The following is a 13,098-nucleotide window of genomic DNA, read 5'->3' as shown; positions in this document are numbered from 1 at the left end:
ACTTACCACAACACTTTATCCTAGTCCATAGCCCATTCCCTCTCCAGGGGACAGAGCGAATGCAAATATTGGGTGAGGGGGCAGCTGTGACAGACAGATCTTATGCATGATCCATGTGAAAAAATGATAAGCCCCTTTTTTTGGGACAGAGTTTCACCCACAATACTTAACGAGCTGCATACAAAAACACATTTGTTACAACAGCCCTTTTTTAACCCCTTAACTGCAGCCCCGCCCAGCCACCCCACCCCTTTTTCAAATAGGTAGCCCTTTGTCCAATTTCTTTGTGCTTTCAAGTTGCTTCCAGTTTGTGGTGGAAGCCAGTGTGAAACCCATGGGTGACCAAGGAAAGGTATATATTTTACAATTTCGAATTCAGCAAGGGACCAAATGTGAAGCTTCATGATTGCAGTAAAACACAGTAAAATCCAATAAATAGTCAATATTCTACTATTCTGTGCTCACCACATGTCTTCTGATAAAAAATTGTACCTTTCATGTGTGGGTAGGTCTAGTGCCCGTGACCGGAAACGGCCAAAAGACAACATGGATATAACATATTTTTTTCCACTTAAAACTGACATTTTTTTTTGCTAAGTGGGTAGCTGTGTATTTTGGGCCCTAGCTCAGCCGGCACCTAGGGAAACCAAGCAAACCTGTATTTTTTTTTTTTTTTTTAACTAGACACCTAGGGGAATCCAGGATGGGGTGATTTGTGTGGCTTCCACTAGATTGTTATAAAAAGAATCCCTTGCAAACCCAAATATTTGACTAAAACACATTTTTCTCACATTTCTGTGATGGAAAGTTTTGGAATCTGCAGGGAGCCACAAACTTCCTTCCATCCCAGCATTCCCCATAGAAGTCAGATAAAAATGGTACCTTAGATGTATGGGTAGGCCTAGTGCCCACAACAGGAAACAGTCCCATTTATTTGGGTGGGGCCATAGCTATGCTGATGGTGGGCGGCCTCCACCTCTATACACCCCTATGCCTCCCCCCATCCTTCCCCCCCCCCCCCCCACCAAAAAATAAACTTTGCCTGGCGGCTAGTGGGGTTTCTTCCCCACCTCCTCCTCTCTCCTGTGGCGATCCCCAAGTATGGATCCACTGGACAGAGGTTCCATTCAAAAGGGGAGATTCTCCCATTTCCAACGATAACCTCTTCTTGAGAATCAGTTCTTGGAGGCTGAGATATGCCCCAAGCACTGATTCATTGAAAGTAAAACAAGCCCATCTGATTTGTTTTACTTTCAGTTTTACTGCAGTGATGTCAGCGAGGCTTGCACGCCTATCCCCAACAGTAAAAAAACAAAAAAAAAACAATTGGGAACCTCTTCCCGAGCAACCTGATGTAAAAACAAAATAAAGTAAAGAACTCCCTCTGGTGCTTAGCAGCAGAGGGGCTTTTAAGGTTCTCCCCGTTGTTAGCCAGTGGCTGACAGCTGCACTGGGGAGGTAGTGCAGCTGTCGCCCATTGGCAGACGGCCGGACTTAAAAAGTTAAGTAGCACAATAACGAGAGTTATTTTTATCCACCTCTGTGCTATTTTATTTACCTTAGAAGAATGACAAGCTGTGCTTGCGCAACTTGAAGTTGCTTTCCGATTTCCACAGTATGAAATTTAACACACTGAGGTAGCCTAATGTATCTATGTCGGTGGTACAAATTCATCCAAAAAGTAGCAGGGCACTCTACAGGTTCAAAGGCAAAGATACAATCAACGGGGGATAGGAGAAGTAACTAGATCCTGGGATTAAAAGTGGACTGCCACTGCATGGGTATAGTGTGTTCTTTAAAAAAACGGCTTCTTCTGCTCTTTCCTAAATTGGAGCACTTTTTTTTTTTTTTGCATTACTTTGCCTTCAATATAATTATGTCCTAACTGCTGGTGTGCAAGGAGCCACTGGAGGTGTTGAGCCTACCAACCACATAAGCGGGATGATAGTTGTGATGGCTTTAAATATAATGTAGTTGATTCTGGTACCAGTGTCATTCTATCCGGATGGGTGTGATCTGGTCATATGTTTTTTAGGTCCTAGATGAGGCGTGCTGCAATGTGTAGGAACGCTTTAATGAGGGAGTAATGTAGAATCTAAGAGGCCATAAAGGAGGGCGTTGCCACCATCAAGATACGAAAGTTCAAGAACTTGAACAGCAGTTCTGGGGTGGCTTTCTGGGAATAATGGTTTTAATTTTTAATAAAGAAAGCTGCTCATTGCCTCCATACATATTCTATCTGGTGCAGTCTCAGTCTTTGGGCCCCTACCAAGCCCACCAGCCTTAAGACTTGCATCGGCTCTGGTTGGGCATGACCCTATGCAGAGTGAGACACTGATGTCGGACTCTGTGCCACAGCTTGGCCTGACTGCGCATAAGTTGCCACCTTCAGTGTCTATGGCAGCACCTCCCTCTGTGTCAATAGATGCCCCACGACTCTCACCTGAATAAATGTTGATTGTCAAAACCTCACTCGGAGAGAGAGAGAAAAAGAGAGAGAGAGAGAGAGACCCAGGGAATCCTCTCTTCCTAACCATTCACCCCTCACATGAGTGATTGGTACTGCGGTGCTGCTCCACATCCAAATACAATCATAGGGCTTTTCCAGCACAGGCTCCTGATAGGGAGTCCAAACACATAGAAGCCATCAAGAAAACCGTTTTTTTTTTTCTGCCTGCCATATTAGCCCTTCACTCGCTTAACATCACCTGTCTACTGGGGAGATATGCCCATACTGTCTGGGACATGGCAGCTATCGTGATCCCAAAACTCCAGGACAATCTGAAGAATCACTTATCAGAAGTGAAGAGGAATGGGCAGGGAGCTTCTTGACATATAGTGCAGGCTGGCCTAGTCACTGCGGACAGCGTGGTCAGATCATTGAGCAAATCTGTGGCCTTAAGATGCCAGACATGGCTACGGTCCACAGGGTTCTCCTCTGACAGAGACTGTTTGGGTAAAAAGCAGATGTGGCTCTAGATCACTTCAAAGAAGGTAGAGGGACAGCACGTTCATTAGGATTTCTGTCTGTTCCTGGGACTTTTTGTTTCTTCAGGAAGCCAAGGTTGTTCTCTAGTGGGGTTCCAAAAGAAATCACAAACCTCTCACACCTGCTTTTGTAACAGCAGAGGAAGTAGTTTGTGTGACAATACAGAGAAAAAGATATAGACCATGCTAGACACCTTATTCCCTCCCCTTTCTCATACCCCTTTTCCCCAGCGCCACCAGGGAAGTAACTGTAGTTTTTCTGGAAAGGAGCAGAGGTCAGTAGGCGATAGGGTGTTACCAGGAAGGACATCACTTCAGACAGCTGGGTCCTATAAATTGTAGAGATGGGATACACCCTATCCTTCCATCATCTGCCCTCTCATTCTCTCAGGTTTTGGAAGAACACCTGCAGATCCTGCAGCAGGAGGTAAGGATTCTGCTTCATAAAGAAACAGTATAACGGGTGCTAGAGCAAGAACTGGGACAGGGATGCTACTATTGGTGCTGCCTAGTTACCAAGAAGTACAGTGGTGTGCAGCAGATCCAAGTTCTCCATATCCTGAAATGGTCTTCGGGGAAAAATCAGCTCAGGCTCCTCTCCCTGGCTCAGGTTTTATTGACTTTGGAGCAGAAAGACTGGATGGTGTCTTTAGACTTGGACTGACATCCTCACCTCAGATATTCACCAAGCCAATGGCTGTGGTGGTGCCCATCTCAGATGGTCAAGCATCGCATTATTCCTGTACCTGGCAACTGGCTAAAAGCCAATTCGTGTCATCTGGTGCTCTATTATGTGCAGTCAGCAGAGCTTCTCTATTGTTTGGCTTACGGTTTTCAGTCAGTTCCCCAAATCTCCCCTGGAGCCCTCTCAGCATCTTTTGTTTATCTAGACACTACTGGCTATCATATTGCTCACAGCTTTCCCCTTCTCTTGAGTCGATATGGGACATTCAGGATATAATTCTGATGTTTCTAATGAGGGCGCTAGTCCCAGTCCTTGTTTGCATGGTCTGTTGGCATCCTACATCCTCCTGTTAACTCATGCACTCTGACACATGAGAGCTCTGCTGTAGTGCCTTCGCAGGCAGTGATTCCAACATCAAGGGGATCTGGAGCAACCTATTGTGATCACCAGGGCCTCTGCAGCGGAGTTGAGGTGGTGGAAAAGGAAGGCAAACCTGTTCCATGGAAGACTTTTCTACTCCTCTCCAGCTGTCGCTATGGTTCTAACAGACATTTCCACCCTAAGGTAGAAACTGCATTTGAATGACCCAGAGATCCAGGGCCACTGATCTCCAAAAGAGCAAAGTTGTCACATCAATCTGCTGGAACTGAGGGCAATCGGTTGGCACTCAAGGCCTTCCTCTCAGCACTTTGCAGTCAATCGCTCCAGATTTTGACCAACAGTAAGACTGCGGTGTGGTACCTTAACCAACAGGGAGGCATAGGGTCTCAAATTCTCTGTAGGAGTCTCTGAGACTCTGGGCCTCGGCACACCAGCACGGTCTGTGGCTGGTGGCCAAACAACTGTCAGGTTGGCTGAACATCAGGTGCCACCAGTCTGTTGGCGTCCTCTTGTCGACCATGAGTGGCGTCTCCTTCTGGAAGAGGTACAAGATCTCTTTGAGCTTTGGGGCACACCTCACTTGAACTCTTTGTTACTCAAGACAAACCCCACTGGCTGACGTTCGGAACCCTCCAGCATTTGTCTCAGAGAGCCTTGTGGTTATATGTTTCAGACTGAGTGGAAGTTTCCCCTCCACTAAGAATTTCCCCCATATGCTTGATTCTTCGGTTTCTGAGGAAGAGTTGCCAAGACCAGGCCCAGGTCATTCTTATTGCCCAGACTGGTCACAAAGGGTGTGGTATATATACCTTTGGCAGCTGTTGATTGCGACCCTTCTTCTTATTCCTGTTGTCCCAGTTAGGAGGGAGGGGGGTAAGTCCTGCAGCCCAGTCTTCACAGCCTATACCTTCAAGTGTGCAGATTGAGTGGGGAAATTAGAGTGTCTTTCATCAAATACAGGAAGTTGTGGATGTGGTCTTTTCGGTGTGCCACCCTTCCTCAAACTTAGTTTACTTAGAATTGAACAAGTTTGTTTCCTAGTGTGCTGAGCGGATTTGTTGCGTAAACTAAAAGACTGGCTTAGCAGCTACAAGATATGCTTTCAGACACATGGATGTCTGAACTTAGTTCAGTGCACCAACGCTTGAATGTGAAAGAACAGGTTATTGTAGTCCCACACAACCCTACCCAATGCATAGTTGATGTGATGTCTGTGCTTTGTGGGTTTCTAACAGTCTCTTACAAATACATCAAGGACGCAGTGATAATTCAAGCCTGATTTCGGTCTTTATATTATCACACACAAGCACTGCACTAAGAGAAAGACACTTAATGCTTAGGTGTTTTATTTCAGCAGTCCCATCCTGTTGCTTATCACATGTAAAATAACCACACAGTATTATTAAAGAAACACTAAAGCATGTTGCTAGCAGTGAAAATAACACACACATTTCTACTATAGAAGAAACATTATCTGGCAACTGAACACCTTCAAGCCTACTTCTCTGTGTGTTACTAAGACAGGATGGAGTAAAAACTTGTATCCCGAGTTTCATTGGAGGACTTAGCACACAGCATACCAGTTTACAGCAATAAGCTGTAGTTATCAGTAGTCGAGAGAGTGTGTTCTTTGTAAGGGAAAACAAACATCAGCTGGACTCAGCTCCTCTCCTCTTGGACTTGGCTCGATATCGGCTCTCTTCCTAGGACTGGATGGTGTGGCAGTACAGCACTTTGGCAGTATCTTGTGAAATAATCTGGGGCGAAGGACTTCTCTGATCCAATGACCACTTGATGAGCCATTTATACTGTTAATCCCCAATCTTATCTGATATGGGGGATTTCTGAGGTATTTCTGAAATGATCTTTGTGCATCATTATGCTATCCTTATGCATTAGTATGATAAATATGTCTGACACACATCAATTCAGACTACATTGTTAATGTTATCATTGTCAGCTGTCCTCTTAATATAGATAAGACAGTTGTTCCAGACTGATATCACATAAGGTGTTCTTATTGATGTAATTGTGTGGATGACTTGACACCTTCACAGGTTCTGAGAAAGATGAGAAGAGATGCCCTCAACATCACAGGTAGACATGCCGATGACCAGGCAGAAAATAGAGTTTCAGCCCGCTCAAAGTCTGGCCTTTTTGGCTTTATCAGAGAATTGTGCCATTAAAAGCATCCTTGGCCAACGGGCTACCGTTCGCACTGTTGAAGGCACGTCAAGGTTGTGCAGAGGCTACAAACAAGGGATTCATCTCAACTCTGTCTGTTTTCTTCTGTTTGCAAGATCAACCCTCTCTGTTTAAGTCTCCCGTAGTGATGAGATTTCTGAAAGGTCTGACAAAGGTGTATCCGCCAACCCCTTTTATGATGTTGGTTGCCAGTTGAGGCTTTTACATTAAAAACTGTTTTCCTAGTTGACATTTTCTCGGATTGCTGAGTCAGCAAGTTACAAGTCTTGTCTGTCTGACCCCCATTTATGTGTTTCGTCCCAGCCAGGTGTTATGAACTAAAACTGCTTTCCTCCCAACGGTGGTGTCTCCTCTTCTTCTGAGCAGTCATCCTAATATCCATTTTTCCTCCATCAAGGAGGAGGAGAGGCTTCACAGGCTTGACCCAAAGCACACAGTAAGCTTCTACATCAGATGCATGAAAGAATTTTGCTCGGATGACCAGCTCTTTGTGAGCTACACTGGCTGAAAACACTGGAAAGCAGTAGACTCAATCTCTTGCTAAAGATCAGCTATGCTACAGCCAAAAAAAGACCCACTTGTATAAAGCCAGGCTCTTTCGACCAAGGCAAAATCGTCCCTAGGTAGAGAGTTTCCAGTGACTGATATGTACAAGACAGCTATGTGGTCCTCGCTCCATGCTTTGGCCAACCTCGCTTGCTTGGATTTGTAAGGGAGAAAAGACTGTCTCCTTGCCTGGGCTGTCCTTCTTGACATTCTCATTTAATTTTGCAGTCCCACCACCCAAGGAGTCCTGCATCAGAGCTTGTTCAAAAGTGAGGAGTCTTTGTGTAAATGCATCCATCTGAAGAAAAAGATTCTTACTTTCGGTAACCATCATTCTGGTGGATACTCTGCTTATCTCCACCAATCCTCCTTACTGTCAGTCTGGAGAAACTTTATTGCCTTTCCTAATAAGATGCTGTTAATATTGTACTGCATGTCTTCTACCATTTTTCTGTCTGAAGAGCTTACATGTGTACTCTGAATGTTAATACCCTTTTACCATCCATTTTTTGCATAAAAAAGAATCTGAGCTTGCAAGTGGTGGAATGTTTAATTTTCTCAAGCAGTTCTAGACAAATAATGTTATCTCCATCCAACTCAAATCATAAGAAATGTGTGTATGCCTCCTCATTTTTTTAGATTCTCCTGCTTTGATAAAATGTGTTCTCTAATTTAGATCCGGGTGGAGGGAAATACTCCGTCACAAATGTGACGGATATCCCATATGCTGTATTATGATCCCATTATATCCTATGGGTATCGTAATACGGCAGGACGGATATCCCCTAGGTTTGTGATGGATTATTCCCTCCACCAGGATCTAAGTCAGGCCCTTAGTTCACTGCTTAGTGGAGTTAGGTAAAAACTGTTTCAAAAATTTGAAATGCTGATATAATAAGGAATTGCATTCATGATCTCCTCCTGAAATGGATAAACAGTCCATTATTAGTGTTGAGTAGTAGTGTGTCAGAATGGCTATTGAAAGTGTTTCTAAATCTATTTATTCACTCTCCGATTTTTTTTCTTGCAGTGTGGCTGGTATTGGGGTCCAATGAACTGGGAGGATGCTGAAATGAAACTGAAGGGAAAGCCAGATGGTTCATTCTTGGTGCGGGACAGTTCTGACCCCCGTTACATCCTCAGCCTCAGTTTCCGTTCACAAGGAATCACTCATCACACCAGAATGGAGCACTACCGAGGTAAGGCCCACCTGCCTCACTGCTAAGCCATCCTTCCTGTATGTTACTACACTGCTGGCTGAAGATTTGTTGTTAATGTCAGTCTTGACTTTTAAGTCCTGTTTACTGTTGAAACCTGCAACACTGTTCCAGTAATGCTTAGCGGTTGATGCTTGTTCATCTCATCTGTGGTTGGTTTGTGGTGTGGCATCTTCTTTAGCTACATTTTCAAAAAAACTCTGAATGTTAGTATTATCCAGTTTAGCCATGCCCTCTTCCCTTCTTTGTGTATTGGCTGTCACCTGCTGCTTTTTGTTTCTTATTTGGTGTGGGGTGAATCCTGCTTCTCTGGTGCTCAATTATTTCCTGTTGTACGCATCAGCAGTAAATGGAGCTCAAGACAATTAATATCAGCAAATGTAGCTCTGATCTTATAGGCCCTTTCCATTACAGTTTGAGTAAGCTTACCAGATTTATATTTAATTTTTGGTTTAATTTTGGTAACTGTAGAAAGGCACAAATAACATGGAGGTTAATCCCCCACTGAGCTACTAATTTGATCACTGCAACTTTAACTGGGGGAAACCTTGACTATTGCTGAACTTGCAGACCCTCCCGCCTGCCACATCCTCAGGCCTTCCTCACAACATACACGTCAGAGTGGATGGAAGTAGGGAAACTGATTGCGGAGACCTCTCCATCAGCACGTTGTGGGCTAGAGCAAATGCATCACTTTACATAAACTAATGGCCTTTCTGCGGGTGATCAGTTTGAAGGTGATGGTTATTATACACCACAACATCTGTTATCTACACAAGGGAACAACTTTGAGTTCACACCACAGCCTTTTACTGACCCATGAAGGTCTCTGCGAGTTGGTACTTTTATGGGTCCAGTTCTCGAGCGCTCTCACATTGCAGGGATGTTTATATTTTAGCACAGACATCCTGGTACTTCAATTCAAAGTTCAAATAGAAGCTAAACCAGATAGCTCCATACTGAATCTATAAGGCCTAGGAGGGATTAGATGCCTTTGTGTCACATCTGTATAAGAAATGCTTCCTGAAGTACTGGCATTCGGATATGTATATTGATATCCCTGCAAAAATTGTGGAGGACTACAGAATTGATTGTGAAGGTAGGCATTTAATTAGATTTGTGTCCGCTTATCATCTAGACACTTGTTCTGGCTGCTTTGATGCTCATTTGCTAGCTCGCCCACTTTTTTGCGTAAAGCTGAACCGGCAGTTATTTATCATTGTTTGGTCTCACAAAGTGCCCGCAGTTATGAAATTCATCATAGTGCCTAGTGTGTCCATAATCCTTTAATTTTGTGCACCTCTTTTCAGATCAGTAAAACTGTTTAAATAGCACTTAGCCTAAAACAAAGGCGGGAAGCGTCAAATGACTCTTAACTAATTCAAAAGTCAACTGCAGTTCTATCTGATTTTCTTACGGCAGTGTTGAAGTGGTGCGATCAAGCATTTATGATAAGCTTCCACATGGATGCCTCTCCTGTACTAACATCAAAGGATTTGTGTCTATTAAGAGGTGTATTGACAGACAGAGCGTCATATCCCCTCATCACCCACTGTCTGCTACTGAGAATAAATTATTCACAAGGGCATAGACCCTTCTCTTCACATTTCTCACCTATCCTCTCCCACCAGTTAGAGCCTGCGTTCGGGCACAGGAAGATGAGTCTACACTTGGCCAAGAGATGGCCCAGGAGGTGGAGAAATGCAGGGGGTGCCCAAAAAAGACAGAGGTTACAGGCCACTTTTAGACCTTCAACTTCTGAACACCTCCCTTCCCTGACCTAGGTTCTTTCCTTCACGGATACAGGACACTGGATAGTGTTCTTGGGCTTGCAGGACATGTATTCTCAAGTACCTATCTGGCTGTCTCAGAGATGCTTCTTTCTGATCAACCCTGGGGATGAAGCAACAGGACTGGAAATTAAACTGTAAGTCATACTAGTGCAATGGAGTGTAACCATTTATCCCACAGAAGTCGTTGGACTCCCAGATGATCCCTCTGACTTTCATCCATTTGGTAGGTATTCTAAATGCTGCCAGGGTAGACGTGCTCAACTATGGGTGGTTTAAGCAGGGACTTCACAAGGATTTCAGGAGTTCTGAGCCAAACATTATCCGGAAACCCCTATTAGGAACAGCTTTGGACTCATCATCCAATTTCAGATCTTTCATGCCCTTTTTGGCCTCTTCACCGAAAGTGCAAAGACGCACTGTTCCAAATTCTACATGTGTTTGTTTACATGTAATATTCAAGGATAGTGACGTGTGCTTCCAATATTATAATACAACAGCAGCTCACTGATATTATTGCAGATAATCTTTGTGCCTCGCTCCCATTCTTATTTCCCAAATCTTGTTTTGATCTTATTATTCTTTTTTTTTTAATGGATGTTGCCTGGTGTTGAAAGACATAAACATCTCTCTGCAAAATGTCTGTAATATAATGTTCGATGGCATCTGTTGCTGCAGATACACATGTTGTGCATCAGTCCGCCATCTGGTGTTGGGTCGGAGTGTTACAAGTTGTTTTTCTTCGAAGAAGTCTTTCGAGTCACGAGACCGAGGGACTCCTCCTCTTTGCTTCCTTTGCGCATGGGCGTCGGCTCCATCTTAGATTGTTTTTTTTCCGCCCTCAGGTTCGGACGTGTTCCTTTTCGCTCCGGGTTTCGGGACGGAAAGATAGTCAAACCTTCGAAAAACAACGTCGGTATTGTTTCGCTCGGGATAGTTAGAATCGACACCGAATCGTGAAGAGCTCCGGTAGCCCTTCGGGGTAATTTCGATCCCCCGTCGGGGCCTGGTCGGCCCGACCGTGTGTAACATGGACACCGATGGAACGGACCCTGTTCCGATTCTGTCCTAAATGCCACAATAAATTTCCATATACGGACCAACATTTGGTCTGTAACTTGTGCCTGTCACCCGAGCACAAGGAAGAAACTTGTGAGGCCTGTCGTGCGTTCCGGTCCCGAAAAACGCTCCGTGACCGTCGAGCCAGAAGACTACAGATGGCGTCCACGCCGACAGAACGTCGAGAGTTCGAGGAACAAGGAGAAGAGGAGGAAGCCTTCTCCATCCATGAAGCGGACTCAGATGAATTTGACGTCGACGAAACTGTGAGTAAGACGTCGAAAAGCACACAGCACAAGAAAATAGACAAGGCCCAGGGGACGCCACTGCCAACTGGCCATGGCTCAACCCATAAAGGTGACCGTCCATCGGCACCGAAAAAGGCCGAACCGGTGCCCAGATCGTCCGACTCGGGTCGAGACACAGGCACGCAACATTCTCGGGACCGAGAAAGTGTTGCCGAAAAAGATCGACGCCGAGAAGGCGGAGCCGACGCTGCTCGACGCGGAGACAGCGGCACCGAGGATGATCGACGCCGAGAAGGCTCGACTCCGAAAAAGAAGAGATTCGCCTCGGAGCCGAAAACAAAAAAGGACACAGTTTCGGTGCCAAAACAATCAGCAACCGAAACCACTACCGGCTCATATTCAGAGGAACATTCATTGTCCTCTCAAATGCGTAAGCACAGGTTTGAAGAGGAGCTACAGACTACTGATGTAGACCATACACAAAAGAGGATCTTCATCCAGAGTGGAACGGGGAAGATTAGCACTCTTCCACCAATCAAGAGAAAAAGGAGACTAGAGTTCCAAACTGAACAACTAACACCACAAGCAAAGGTGGCTAAGAAAGCAACTCCGCCACCCTCTCCTCCACATGTAACTCAAATATCACTGGCACAAACTCCGTCACATTCACCGGCTCACACCACCATGAGCCAAGATGACCAAGATGCTTGGGACCTATACGACGCACCAGTGTCAGACAATAGCCCAGAGTCATACCCTACCAAGCCATCACCACCCGAGGACAGCACAGCGTATGCGCAGGTGGTAGCTAGGGCAGCAGAATTCCACAACGTGTCGTTACTCACAGAACCTGTTGAGGATGACTTCCTTTTTAACACCCTCTCCTCCACCCACAGCAACTACCAAAGCCTGCCTATGCTTCCGGGAATGCTAAGGCACGCGAAGCAAATCTTCAAAGACCCCGTCAAGAGTAGAGCAATCACTCCAAGGGTAGAGAAGAAATATAAAGCACCTCCCACAGACCCTGCTTTTATCACCTCTCAACTGCCACCAGACTAAGTCGTGGTAGGAGCAGCTCGCAAACGAGCCAATTCACACACATCGGGCGATGCACCACCCCCGGATAAGGAAAGCCGAAAATTCGACGCAGCTGGGAAAAGAGTCGCTGTACAAGCTGCCAGCCAGTGGCGCATCGCCAACTCTCAGGCGCTCCTAGCGCGCTATGACAGAGCCCATTGGGATGAGATGCAGCATCTCATCGAGCATCTACCCAAGGAATTTCAGAAGCGGGCAAAACAAGTGGTTGAGGAGGGACAAAACATCTCCAATAACCAAATACGCTCCTCTATGGATGCAGCGGACACAGCTGCAAGAACAATAAACACTGCAGTTACCATCAGAAGGCACGCATGGTTGCGCACATCTGGCTTTAAGCCAGAAATACAGCAAGCAGTACTCAATATGCCGTTCAACGAACAACAATTGTTCGGACCAGAGGTTGACACGGCGATTGAGAAGCTGAAAAAGGACACTGACACAGCCAAGGCCATGGGCGCGCTCTACTCACCGCAGAGCCGAGGCACTTTCGGCACCTTCCGTAAAACAACATTCAGAGGAGGGTTTCGGGGTCAGGCCACACAAGCCAGCACCTCACAATCAACACCGTCTACCTACCAGGGACAGTACCAAAGGGGAGGTTTTCGGGGCCAGTACAGAGGAGGACAATTCCAGAGAAACCGGGGGAAATTTCAAAGCCCCAAAACCCCAACAACCAAACAGTGACTTACAGGTCACTCAACCCCTCCACATAACACCAGTGGGGGGAAGACTAAGTCAGTTTTATCAATCATGGGTGAATATAACAACAGACACTTGGGTATTCGCAATTATCCAACATGGTTATTGCATAGAATTCCTACAGATCCCTCCAAATATCCCACCCGAAACACAAAAAATGTCAAAACAGCATTTAGACCTCC

The 13,098-nt window shown here is 45.5% G+C and overlaps 1 protein-coding gene across 2 annotated transcripts in view; it reads left to right on the top strand.

Annotated features, from left to right (window-relative positions):
- SOCS7 (suppressor of cytokine signaling 7) overlaps positions 1-13,098 on the top strand; it is a 149,564-nt gene that overhangs the window by 67,509 nt on the left and 68,957 nt on the right. For both annotated transcript variants that reach the window (XM_069237496.1, XM_069237495.1), the window contains one exon: positions 7,836-8,004. In XM_069237496.1, the coding sequence (XP_069093597.1) occupies positions 7,836-8,004 (169 nt within the window). The remainder of the gene's footprint in view (positions 1-7,835; positions 8,005-13,098) is intronic.

The sequence above is a fragment of the Pleurodeles waltl genome, chromosome 6 (genome assembly GCF_031143425.1).
Source record: "Pleurodeles waltl isolate 20211129_DDA chromosome 6, aPleWal1.hap1.20221129, whole genome shotgun sequence".
NCBI lineage: Eukaryota > Metazoa > Chordata > Amphibia > Caudata > Salamandridae > Pleurodeles > Pleurodeles waltl.
This window is presented reverse-complemented; position numbering and strand designations above follow the sequence as displayed.